The 12,200-nt window shown below is 36.9% G+C and overlaps 1 protein-coding gene across 1 annotated transcript in view; it reads left to right on the plus strand.

The window, feature by feature from the left end:
• Positions 1–12,200, plus strand: part of KIF13B (kinesin family member 13B) — a 195,586-nt gene that overhangs the window by 62,713 nt on the left and 120,673 nt on the right. Inside the window, exons 3-5 of the mRNA XM_080796223.1 lie at positions 8,417–8,477; positions 10,051–10,143; positions 11,290–11,470. Coding sequence (XP_080652349.1) covers positions 8,447–8,477; positions 10,051–10,143; positions 11,290–11,470 — 305 coding nt within the window. The 5' untranslated portion in view covers positions 8,417–8,446. The remainder of the gene's footprint in view (positions 1–8,416; positions 8,478–10,050; positions 10,144–11,289; positions 11,471–12,200) is intronic.

The raw sequence follows: 12,200 nt of genomic DNA on the forward strand, positions 1-12,200 counted from the left end.
TAGATTGTTTAATAAGGTTTGTGTTGATAATTAATTCCCTGGTTTTGATCATAATGACTGTGGTTATATAAGACATCCACATTTGGGGGAAGCTGGGTGAAGGATACACAGGAATTCTTTGTACTATTTTTTTGAAATGTTTTGTGAGTCTGAAGGTTTTAAAATGAAGTTAAGCAACAACAACAACAAAAAGTAATTCAATTCAGCTGATAGAAACTAAGACTTTCATGTTTTTACTTTGTGATGGCTCTTTTGATTGGTCAGAACTGGTTTTCTTTGCTTCCTGAATCTCTGCTGTAAGCTGGATAGCTAAGGTTTCTAAATAAGGGATTTGGGGAGAAGTTAGCCATTACCATATTGGATTGCAACTATACCTTGAAAGGTTTTGTGTTTCATTAATTAATTTGCTTATTTATTTTTGTGTGGAGCTGTAATTACATCTTTGGGTTTCCAGTGGCTCTGTAGGTTATTTGAGCTTGATTGTTGTAGTCACCAGAATCCCTAGCTGGAAACTTAGCTCTGTAATTAATCTACTGGTTTGTTTCTGTTTTTATTATTAGGCTCTGAATTCAGGTTAGTCTCATGGATTCTTCTGTGATGTGTCCTGTATTATTGAATTTTGTATTTGTTGATTGTCTCTTAGGAAGAGCTGATTTTTGCATTGAAGTATTTTTTTTAAACTTGAAATATCATACTAAATATTTTTTTAAAGATTTTTAATTTATTTATTTGACAGAAATCACGAGCAGACAGAGGCAGGCAGAGAGAGGAGGAAGCAGGCTCCCCACTGAGCAGAGAGCCTGATGCGGGGCTCGATTCCAGGACCCTGGGATCATGACCTGAGCCGAAGGCAGAGGCCTTAACCCACTGAGCCACCCAGGTGCCCCTAAATATCTTATTTTTCCCTCAGAAAAGACAGTCTGGAGTTTAAGTAAACTTACACTGGCATAAGCACTAGGTGGTAACCTTTTATTGGTAATAATTAGAATGAAGGAAATTAATACATTGAGAAAGGTTTCTGTTAGCAAGAACAGTTGTTAATGTATGACTCATAGATTAAGTCTAGAAGAAACTTGACGAGGCTGTTTCCATCAGTGTGGAAGAGGGGAAGAATGTGGACTTTGGGAATCAGAAGACCTAGTTTGACATCCCCTTACTGCTTATTATTGTGTCTTGGATAGGTTCATTTAACTTTTCTGAGCCTTAAGTTTCTCATCTGTAAAACTGAAAAAGACAAATAACCATATGATTTTACTCATATGTGGAATCTAAAAAAACCAAATTAAATGAATAAATAAACAAAAAGCAGAATCAGAGCTATAAATATAGAGAACAAATTGATGGTTGCCAGAGGGAAAGGGGGCATGGATGGGCAAAATGGGTGAAGGGGTGTGGGAGATACAGGCTTCTTGTTACGAAATGAGTAAGTCATGGGGATGAAAGGCGCAGCACAGGGGTACAGTCAGTGATACTGTAACAGCATTGTGTGGTGACAAACGGTAGCCACACTTGGGGTGAGCACAGCATAGTGTAGAAACTTGTGCAGTCACTAGTTGACCACCTGAAATTAACGTAATAGCACTGAATATAGTCAACAACAACAGCAACAACAAAGCCCTGAGAAACAAAAAAGGAAAGAACAAAGATGATAGCATACGTCAGTGACCTCTACCATTATCTCACAGGTCTTTTTGTCAGGAAGTTTTTCCGTATCTCGTAAAAAAAAGTACTTTCTTTTATATGTCAGCCACATCAGCTGTCACCCAAGAATCTGTTGGACAAGTGTCACTCTTTGGTAGACTTTCCTTGGTGTTTTCATGTTCTTACCTGAAATCATTTGATGCAAATTAGTATTAAATTTTTTTTAGAAGAAAATTTTTTATGAGACGGAGGGACAAAAGTTGTATAGACAATTAGAAGGAAATACTTCTGTGTTCAATTTCCTTTCAGGTTTTAGGTTTGAGTTGACATTTTGGTCTTGGAGAGAGAACAGTTATTCCTGAAGCTCCAGTTAATTGTTTTTGCCTCTGGTTTCTAAAGTTCTTTCCTTTATGCCTAAGTTTTTTGATTTTGACATTGTACCATGGTTATGAAAGTGAACATCATTGTATTAAGGAATTAGACAATGAAGAGTTTCGCATAAAGAGTCATGTCTGCAGCTTACTCTCAGATGATTAGGAGGGAACTAATATATTATATATGTGTGGGTGTATTATCTATCTGTGTATGGAGGAGGGGAGGTGGAGGGGGAATGATACAGTAGCTGTGGTAATGTTAACACTTGGTGAATTTGGGTGAAGGGAGTTCTTTGTGCTTTTCTTGCAAGTTTTCTCTAAGTTTAAAACTATCTCCAGAGTATACTGGGTTTAGTTATATCTCTGTACCCTGAGGAGTTATGAGTCACAGTTTTGGGGTGAGGGAGGTTAGCAGCACCTGGGTAAGATAGATCAATAGGGAATAAGTGAGTAAGTCAGTAAGTAGTAATTCACTGGCAAAAAATTAGTTGTTCTTTAATAAAACCGTTTTTTCTTAGCCAGAGAAGAGTTTTTTTTTTTTAAAGATTATTTATTTACTTATTTATTTATTTGACAGATAGAGATCACAACTAGGCAGAGAGGCAGGCAGAGGGGGAGGGGGAAGCAGGCTCCCCGCTGAGCAGAGTACCTGATGTGGGGCTTGATCCCAGGACCCTGAGATCACGATCTGAGCTGAAGGCAGAGGCTTTAACACACTGAGCCACCCAGGTGACCCCAGAATTCGTTTTTTTATAGAGGGGCCTATATAGTGAGCTGCTGCTGTATCAAAGCAGAGAAAACTACTTGGAAGCAAAGTCAGATGATAAAAAGTAAAGACTGTTTAAATTATGTATTTACAAGACCGATACAAGGATAAGCAGAATGTGTAAGGCAGAAATATTAGGACTTTAAAAATTATCCAGGGCTCAGATAATGTTTTTTCTTCTTGAGAGATACAAGTTAGTTTCCTATAATTAAGGACTCTACCCCACTAGTTCATAGGTATTCATTTTTCCTTTATTTTAAATTGCTATTTGATTTCAAAGTTAATATTTTGTATTCTTACTAAAAATTTACATGGTATTTATTATCATTTTTACCCGTCAAAATTGTCTTCTAACCAAAAGAAATTTTTTTTTGAACTCTCTCCTTCTTCTTTCATGTCCACAATGACATCTCTTTTGGAAATGCAGAAGCCAGCCAAAGGTAAGAGATTTGCTTTATTATGCAAAAAATGCTTGTAAACATCTTATGTGCATATTTTTGAAGGGTTGATAATTTTCTTCTCAGAAAAGAATTCTCTCTTGTCACTTTTGTAAAAGTAATGCGAGCTGTCAGGCTGTTCATAAACCCGAAATCATAAACCCATTTATTGGCATGGGAGGGCCTGGAGGTTTATGGAAAAGCTGTATTTGTACTTTGACCAATTCTGGCCAGTTTCCTGGTGACTACAACACAGATTCCTTTTGTGCTCCGCTGTTCACCATGGATTGGCTCAAAACTGGTCGTTCCAGACTGTGGTCAGTACCGTGCTAGGCAGACGCATCTATGTTGTTCCCCAGACAGCTGGGGACACATTCTCAGGCCAACAGAAAGCTGCCCTGGCCCACAGTTTCTTCAGGCAAATGTGCTTTCATTTTAGATTTGAGCCCAGATTCTAAAGAAACTTCAGTGGAGTGCGTCAGTTCTTGTATCTTTTAAGTAGTTTATAGGTTTGCGAAAGTGGACACAAGGACTATATTTTTGAATTGACCATTTGCTGCCATTACTTGGAACTCGTCAGGAAATTCAGATTTTTATCTACATTCTTGGGATTTTGTTTTTGAGTCTGCAGTTGAATTGTAATTCCATTTTCTATTGTTGCTAAAATATGTATAGACACGGTTCTTGGGGACTTGAATAATGCTTTTTAATAGTTTAATATGGCACTGAATTTCTTTATATATGTAAAAATCATATTTATTTTATATCTTTTATCTTTTTATCTTTTTTCTGGAAAGGTTTTGGATTATTTCTGTTTTCTTATTTTTTTTTTGATGGAGCTGGAGACTGGAGATTGCAGTAAAGATGTGAGGAAATGTTACAAAGCATTTAAAAATTGTTCATGTTTGGGACGCCTGGGTGGCTCAGTTGGTTAAGCGGCTGCCTTCGGCTCAGGTCATGATCCCAGCATCCTGGAATCGAGTCCCGCATCGGGCTCCTTGCTCCGCAGGGAGCCTGCTTCTCCCTCTGCCACTGTGTCTGCCTGTGCTCGCTCGCTCGCTCTCTCTCTCTGACAAATAAATAAATAAAATCTTTAAAAAAACAAAAAACAAAAAACCCTGTTCATGTTTTATTTAATTCAGTTGTGTCTTAATGTTGAGAGAAATTGTTGACTTGACATAAAAAGTATGGAAGGATCAACACCACATTACTAACATAGTGGTTATGTCTAGGGAGAGGTATGCTTGGTGAACGTGGAGACTTTTATTTTTTACTTTTATGTTTTTGTGTTATTTGACTTTGTGCACTGTGTGTTCCTTTACTGTTGTTGAAAAAAGTTGTTTTTTTTTTAATTTTAAAGGAATAATATTTAGAAAGAAAAGGGTTTTTCTGCTTTAGGAAACTTGGATGATGATTCCTATAACAATTTAAAGATTCCTATAATTGGAGAACTGCTAGAACTTAAAGAGGACTATTCAGCATTGTGAGTAAGTAAGAACTAAGTGTTCATTAGTTCCTAACTTTGTACCAGGCTGCAGTGCTTTCATATAATTTGGGGAATGGAGCCAAGCCAGCCTAGTGATAAACAGTCCCCTGGCGGAAAGGCTGGTTTCCAATCCCAGCTTCCCCACCTGCCAGCCATCAGGTTCTTTACTTCTTTGTACCTCAGCAGCCCATGAACAGGGCGTAGCACCTGTATCGACTCTTGTAATGGTTACTTTAATGGTAGCTTCTCTACTGGAACTGAGATTCAGAAATGCAGTTGTGAAGGAAATCCCTAAATTTAAAAAAAAAAAAAAAAGAAAACCCGTAATAATCGAGAGAGGAGTGCCATGTAGAGCCTGCTCTTTGATAAGTACACACATATAGTGATGGCATCTTTGAAGTGAGAGCTAAGCTTACAAAAAAAGAAGCAGGATAGTTTCTGTGTAACCTTGTTAAGAACAGAATTAAATAAAATTATAAGAGACAAGAGTTGAAAGAAGAGAAGAAACAATTTGGACTTCACACTTTATTTATTCTCATTATGCTGTAATGATTCTCACTACAGCTGACGAGTGTAGCTTGAAAAGCAGCCTCTACCTAAAATTGTGATACACGGTCCTTTGGGACCACCTGCCATCTTCCTTTTCCTTTTCTTCCTCTCCCTCTTGGGAGTGTTGCTAACACAGTGAGCCACAACTCTTGACAAACTACATGTTTAGCTTTGGAAGCTTGTGGAGCATTAGTAATGTACAGTGCAGTGCTTCAGCCAGTGGATAGCTTCTGGGTCCCAGGGCTCTTGCCTCTTTCTGGGTTTTGTCAGCCACTAGGCTTCGCCTGGCCTTTTGGGCCTAGCTTTCCCATCACTGCCCCCTTCCAGGGAACAAACGCCTCCGCTGCCTGCTGTTTTGCACAAAGATATGAGTGTTCTGATCATTTCCTGCTTTAAAGGTCCTTTTAACCAGTTGTCCTGGTGGTTGCCCCCAGAGTCCTCCCGTTGCTCATTTAGTCGTTCTCCTGGTGCCATTCCAGAACTGGTCTTGCCTTTGGAGGCATCTTCTTCTGTAGTGTTTTGGCCTGTGGTCTCCATGTGGCCCCCACTCCACCCTGTCCTATCCCTCATCGGTCTCATTGCAACTATTTTTCAGGGAGTCTCAATTTCTCCGTAGGTAAAGCAAGTGGTCTAGCTTTCAAAAATTTAATTGTCCTTTCCCCTCTTCTTCCTCCTTTTGGCCCTTTCCCTTCATCTCTCCCTGCATCATTTTGAGCTAATTTCAGGTACCAGCGGGATATAGGCATGCACACTTAATATACCACCTTAATCTAATCTCCTTTCTTTAAAAAATTAACTTTTAGACCTTTGGTCCAGGTAGCCTTATGAGTTCAGACAGATGCAATCTCCTGCCAACTCCAAAACTCAACAGAGACAGAGAAAATATTTTTTTAAAAGATTTTATTTATTTATTTATTTGACAGAGAAAGATCACAAGTAGGCTGAGAGAGAGAGAGAGAGAGAGGGGGGGGGGGGAAGCAGGCTTCCTGCTGAGCAAAGAGCCTGATGTGAGGCTCAATGCCAGGACCCTGAGATCATGACCTGAGCCGAAGGCAGCAGCTTAACCCACTGAGCCACCCAGGCGCCCCAGAGAAAATATTTTTAAAATACTAAAATCATGTCATCATATTAAAAAACAACATAATGTAACTTCAGGGACGAGCAGCAAGCTGGGGCTGAAGCCAAGTATTTACTGGGTCTTGGGATCAGAGGCAGGTTCTTGGAGGTGATAGAAGTTCTTCTCTTGCAGATTAGAGGGGGCCTGTTGTATGGGTGAGGACCAGAGAACTCGCCGTGTGAAAACTGATTTGAGTGAGGCTCCAACATGAATGAAGGCTTAAGGAAAGGGTTCTGGCCACCAACACTGAGCTGTCTGTGTAAATCAGAGGGCTTGGAGACGTTGGACTTTGGGAGGACCAAAATCTGGGCTTTGGCAGCTAGGAGTGGCAGTGTAAAGGTGGCCAGAGGGAGAGGAAAAAAACAAGCAACCACGTAAACCACAAAACACAAACTCCCAATTCAGATGCGCTTGCAAACTAACATATAAGGGCCCAAGAGGAAAACTGTCAACAGGAAGAGAGGCAACAGACTCCAAAAATTGGAGAGTTTGAACTAAAGCTTAAATGATTTTAAAAACAATTACACTTGGGGCGCCGGGGTGGCTCAGTCAGTTAAGCGTCTGCCTTTGCCTCAGGTCATGATCTCAGGGTCCTGGGATCGAGCACTGCCTTGGGCTCTGCAGACAGCAGGGAGTCTGCTTGTCCCTGTCCCTCTTCCTCTGCCCCTAGCCCCCACTTGTGCAAGCTCGCTCTCTCTCAAATTAAAAAAAAAAAAAAAAGCTTTACTTTTTTTTTTTTTTTTGAAGATTTTATTTATTTATTTGACAGACAGAGATCACAAGTAGGCAGAGAGGCAAGCAGAGTGAGAGGGGGAAGCAGGCTCCCTGCGGGGCTCTATCCCAGGACCCTGAGATCATGACCTGAGCTAAAGGCAGAGACTTAACCCACTGTGCCACCCAGGTGCCCCTAAAAAAAAAAAAAGCTTTAAGAACAATTACACTTAAAATCCGTAGAGACTTAATTGTAAGTATGAAATCCAAAAAAAGAAAATTCAATGAAAAAAACTTAAAAGAGTGCCCCCCTCCCCAAAAAACCAACCGTGCATGTTTTGGAAAGTAGTAAATGTAAAAGATCCAAACAGAGATCATCTGTGATGTCCCACCAGGTGGTATTAACCACTAACCATTTTCCAATGTGTATTCTTAACTTACTTTTTATCTGTATAGATTTTGGTACAAACATGGGATCATGGTCCAGACTTTCATAACTTTTACATTAATATGGGACATTTTCTTACCAGTGTTCTACAGTCTTGAAACTATGCAATATTGCATGTGGGTGTGTTGTGATTTTTTGAATCTGCTATTTTATAACTACTTTTACCATGCCATAGTAATCATCTTTACATTTTATTCTTTTAAAAAATCTTCATTTTCTCTGAGAAAAGTAAAAATGTAGAGAATCGATAGAAACAAGGAAGACAAAGATCACTAATCTTATCATGCAGAAATAAACTTTCTATGTGTAATTAATAATTGTAATTGTGTAATTAATAATTACACATTAATAATAATATTATTAATTATATTAATATAATTATATATTATATATAATATATTATTTTTGTTTTTATTATTTTATATATATGATTATATAATTAATAATATTAATCATATATAATTATATAATTAATAATATTAATCCTATATAATTATATAATTAATAATATTAATTATGTACAATATAAGTATTAACACAATAATAATTAATTAATAAATGTGTAATTAATAATTCTATGTGTGTGTTTGCATGTATATGTGTATACAATAGCCATCATATTATAAATACTGTTTTGTAACCTCCCCTTTTTTCACCTAATATCGTGAAGAGTTTTCCGCATGAAATAAAGGTTGGTATCATTTATAGGATGCTTAGTTGTTCATTGTAAAACTGTACCATAAATAATTCAACTAACCTCCATTGTTAAGACAGTAAGGTATTTTTATTTCACTGCTGTGAACAGTGTTATCAGTGTTATAGCACTGTTTATTATAAGTATGTTGAGGTTTTGTTCTTAGTATATACCATATTTTATTTTTCAACAGGTGTTTGCATATGATCACTGTTTCTGGTCTATGGATGAATCAGTCAGAGAAAAATATGCAGGTAAGTACAGCATCCTATTAACTACTATAGAAAACGTGTTTTAATTTTTTCCCGCAAAGTATTACAGCATTATTTTGTGTAATGATAAGAACTGTATTGAGAATTTCCTCCTGCCTCTGCTATTTTTACATTGTTGGGGAAATTGGAGATTGACAGTGTGCTGTTCTTGTTATAAGACAGTAAAGGTAAATTAATAGGGTACACAGGTTATTGAACACATTCCCAGACCTTACATGGGACATGGAGCACACACTAGCCACTTTGACTCCCTTAGATGTCTGTCATGTGGTCTACAGAGGCAGCTTGGTATAGGAAAGTTGAGCAAGGGGAAAAGGAAACCTACAGTTTAGTCTAGGCTCTGCTCCTGCCTGCTTGGAATTCTGTTATTCTCTTACCCTCCTCAGCAACACTGTCTCAAGCTCCCTTACACCACAAGTTTAGGACTACAGGGACAGCCTTTTAATTTGCTTTATTCCTAACTGCGTATGACACCTGTTTCTAAGCAATACCTTTTAAATATTGAGGGTCATATTGTATTGGCTTTTGTCATGAACAGAGTAGTACTACAGCTGGTTCAGAAAGTTAAGGTTAATTTGCTCTAGCTGGCCCGATGGATTGCTTACGGATTCCTTCTATATCGGAAGTAAGATGATGATATACTCATCTGGGAAATTAACTAGGAAGTGGGGCATAATGGAATGTTATTTATAGCATTCAAAGTATAACAAACATAACAACATCCAGTTCTTTCATGTTTTATTCAAGACTCAAAGAGAGGTTGAATGACTTCAGTTATTAACATATTTAATTCAGCCTGTGGAGGAGAATTTCAACCTATTATTTTTGTTCATGATTGAAAGCCATAAGACATTTTCAAGATATCCTTCCCTCCTCTAGCTGGTGTGTATTGTAGGCCCTATAATTAAAAATTACCATTGAGGAAAAGGAGAGGAAATTGATGTGTATGGTTGTTTTGAATTCTAGTACCCACTGAATAAAACATTAGCTGGTGGTATATAGTTGAATTCAGGTGCATGGAGGTCCCTAGTATAAATTTGGATATTTATAGTCATTGTTTATAAAATTATCAGTTCATTAGCTTTTTGCTTGCAGAGAATTTTTGTCCAGTGTTTATTAATTCAAGTTCATATTATCAGGAACTTTTTACTCATTTCCTATCATGTGCTAACTAGAAATACTTGAAAGCCATAAGCTTTTGCAAGTATTCATCAATTCTAAAAATCTTTTTTGGAGATAGTTTGAAAAAGTGCATCTTTAAGGGGGTTGTTTTTAGTTTTCCAAAAAATTTTGCATATGTAGTTTTGGCTTAAAATACCCTTTCTTTCTTTATTAATTAATTAATTAAAATTTTACTCATTTATTTATTTAATTTATTTTTAAATTTTATTTTTTTTATGTTCCATTAGCCAGCATATAGTACATCATTATTTTTTGATGTAGTGTTCAATGATTCATTAGCTGCATTTAACACCTAGTGCTCACCACAAGTGCCCTCCCTAATACACATCAGAAAAATACCCTTTCTCATTCTTTTTCTCTCTGTCTCTTTCAGGTCAAGATGATGTTTTCAAGTGCCTTGGGGAGAATATCCTTCAGAATGCTTTTGATGGTTACAATGCATGTATCTTTGCCTATGGACAGACTGGTAATGTTAAATAATAATGTATTTTTTATTAAATATATATAATATTAAATATACATATTTAAGCTTTAAAGATTATAACAGAGACAGTAACAAAGGGAATACATATTGTTAGCATCTTATCAGTTACAGTTGATAAGGAGCATTTGACTTCTGTACCTCTGCAGTTCCCAGGGAAGAAAATCTATTTAAAGTGAAGGAGTCACTTTTATAAGGGTATATCCTATAGCTTCTCCAATTGAAAACTATTCTTTATGGAAGAATGCTTCTGATACTTTTTAAGAGGCAATATGTGATGTGGTTAAAAGAGCATGGATTCTGAGCCAGGTGAGGCCATCTCCAGCCCAGCTCCTGTGAAACTTACATGTCACTTTCCTTACCTATAAAACATTGATTGGTGAGTATAGGCCTTCCCTATAGGGTTGTCACAATGAGTTAACATCAAAAACTCATAGAAAAGGCCTAGTCCTTGAGAAGTGGTGTTTTGGTTTTAGTTATTAGGCATTGATAAAACGTTAAGTGATAAAAGCAGCAATTTGTATGATTAAAAATATCTTTATAAAAGCATTGCTCCTAAAGAAGGAAAAAGAGTTCTTAAGTTGGAGTATACAGAATTTAATGTTTTCCTTTCTGTTTTCCTGTGTGTTCTGACTTTTCTTTAATGAATACATATTTTTGGTACAACGGAGAAAATAATTTTATAGTAGAAAAAGAAGATTACTCTTTGGTTTCTACACTGTTGCCAGAGGGTAGTAAGTGACTTTGCTCTGGGGCCTATAGGGATAATGTGTATTTTTTGTGCTATGATTAGTGGTTGGGAACAGTCACAATAGTATTCATCATATGGATCTTCCCAGTTAATTTTAGAAAGCTGCTCAGACCTTACTATTTTTTTGGTTGTTTTAGGTACTTTTTTTTTTTAAGTGTGAAGATGGTTAAAGAATGTTTTTATTCTCTTCCTAAAAGATGTTTACTTTAGATTTTACATGTGTAATAGGAAAGCTTCTCTATTTAGTAGTCTCGTCATTTTATTTGGGTATATTTTTTATTTTCTTTTGGGCATTTTGCTAAGTGCTTATGAGCAATGGAAAGGGGGTTATGTATTTAAACTTCTCAGACACAGTAATAACTGTGATTTCCACTTTTTAGGATCTGGAAAATCTTATACCATGATGGGCACAGCTGACCAACCTGGATTAATTCCAAGACTTTGTAGTGGACTCTTTGAACGAACTCAGAAAGAGGAAAATGAAGAGCAGAGTTTTAAAGTAGAAGTGTCCTATATGGAAATTTATAATGAAAAAGTTAGAGACCTTCTTGATCCCAAAGGGTAAAGGACTTTGGAAACTCTAATGTTATAGCATTGTGGACTAATACACACTTAGAAATTGACTCAAGTGAAATTTTTTATATTGAACTCTGGTAGAGAGTTATTTATCTAGTGATTGTCTTTGTGCTTTTATCTTGTTTATCTAGTTATTGTCCTTGTGACTTTGTTTTTAGTCACACTGAGCCGCTTCCTGAAGCCAGTTCTGGCTTTTGCATTTAAGGCTGAGTTGGGGCAGGGAAGCATTGTCGAATGCACCTATATCTGGCTCATACTGCCTTTCTCAGATATATCCAAAACCACAAACAAAAAATATGCAAGGGAAATTAAGTTACTTAATATCAGACTGGTATCCTTAATCAAGTGGGGTTGTTTTTTTTCTTTCTTTTTTAAAAACAAGACCAAGAAATTTCAGGCAGAATTTAGCTGTTTTTTCTTTCTAGGCTATGAAGTTAGGGAGAAGCATAATCAGAGATTTAAAACCTGAACTTTAGAATAGTTAATTTTAAAAATTCCCAGAGAAAAAGAGTGTCCCCTTTGATGGCATAGACTTTGAAAGAGAAGTGGTTCAAAAGTATTAGAAAGCCTAAGAAAATGCTGTTCTCACTCTTCCGTCATAACTGAACCTAATAAGGAAGGACATATCTGAGTCCATTGCACAGAATTTCTGAGTCAGATTTTAAGGAAGTGTAACCACGATGAGAAAGAAACCCATAATAACCACAGCCTGTGG

Source organism: Martes martes, assembly GCF_963455335.1.
Source record: "Martes martes genome assembly, chromosome: 2".
In the NCBI taxonomy this organism is placed as follows: Eukaryota; Metazoa; Chordata; class Mammalia; order Carnivora; family Mustelidae; genus Martes; species Martes martes.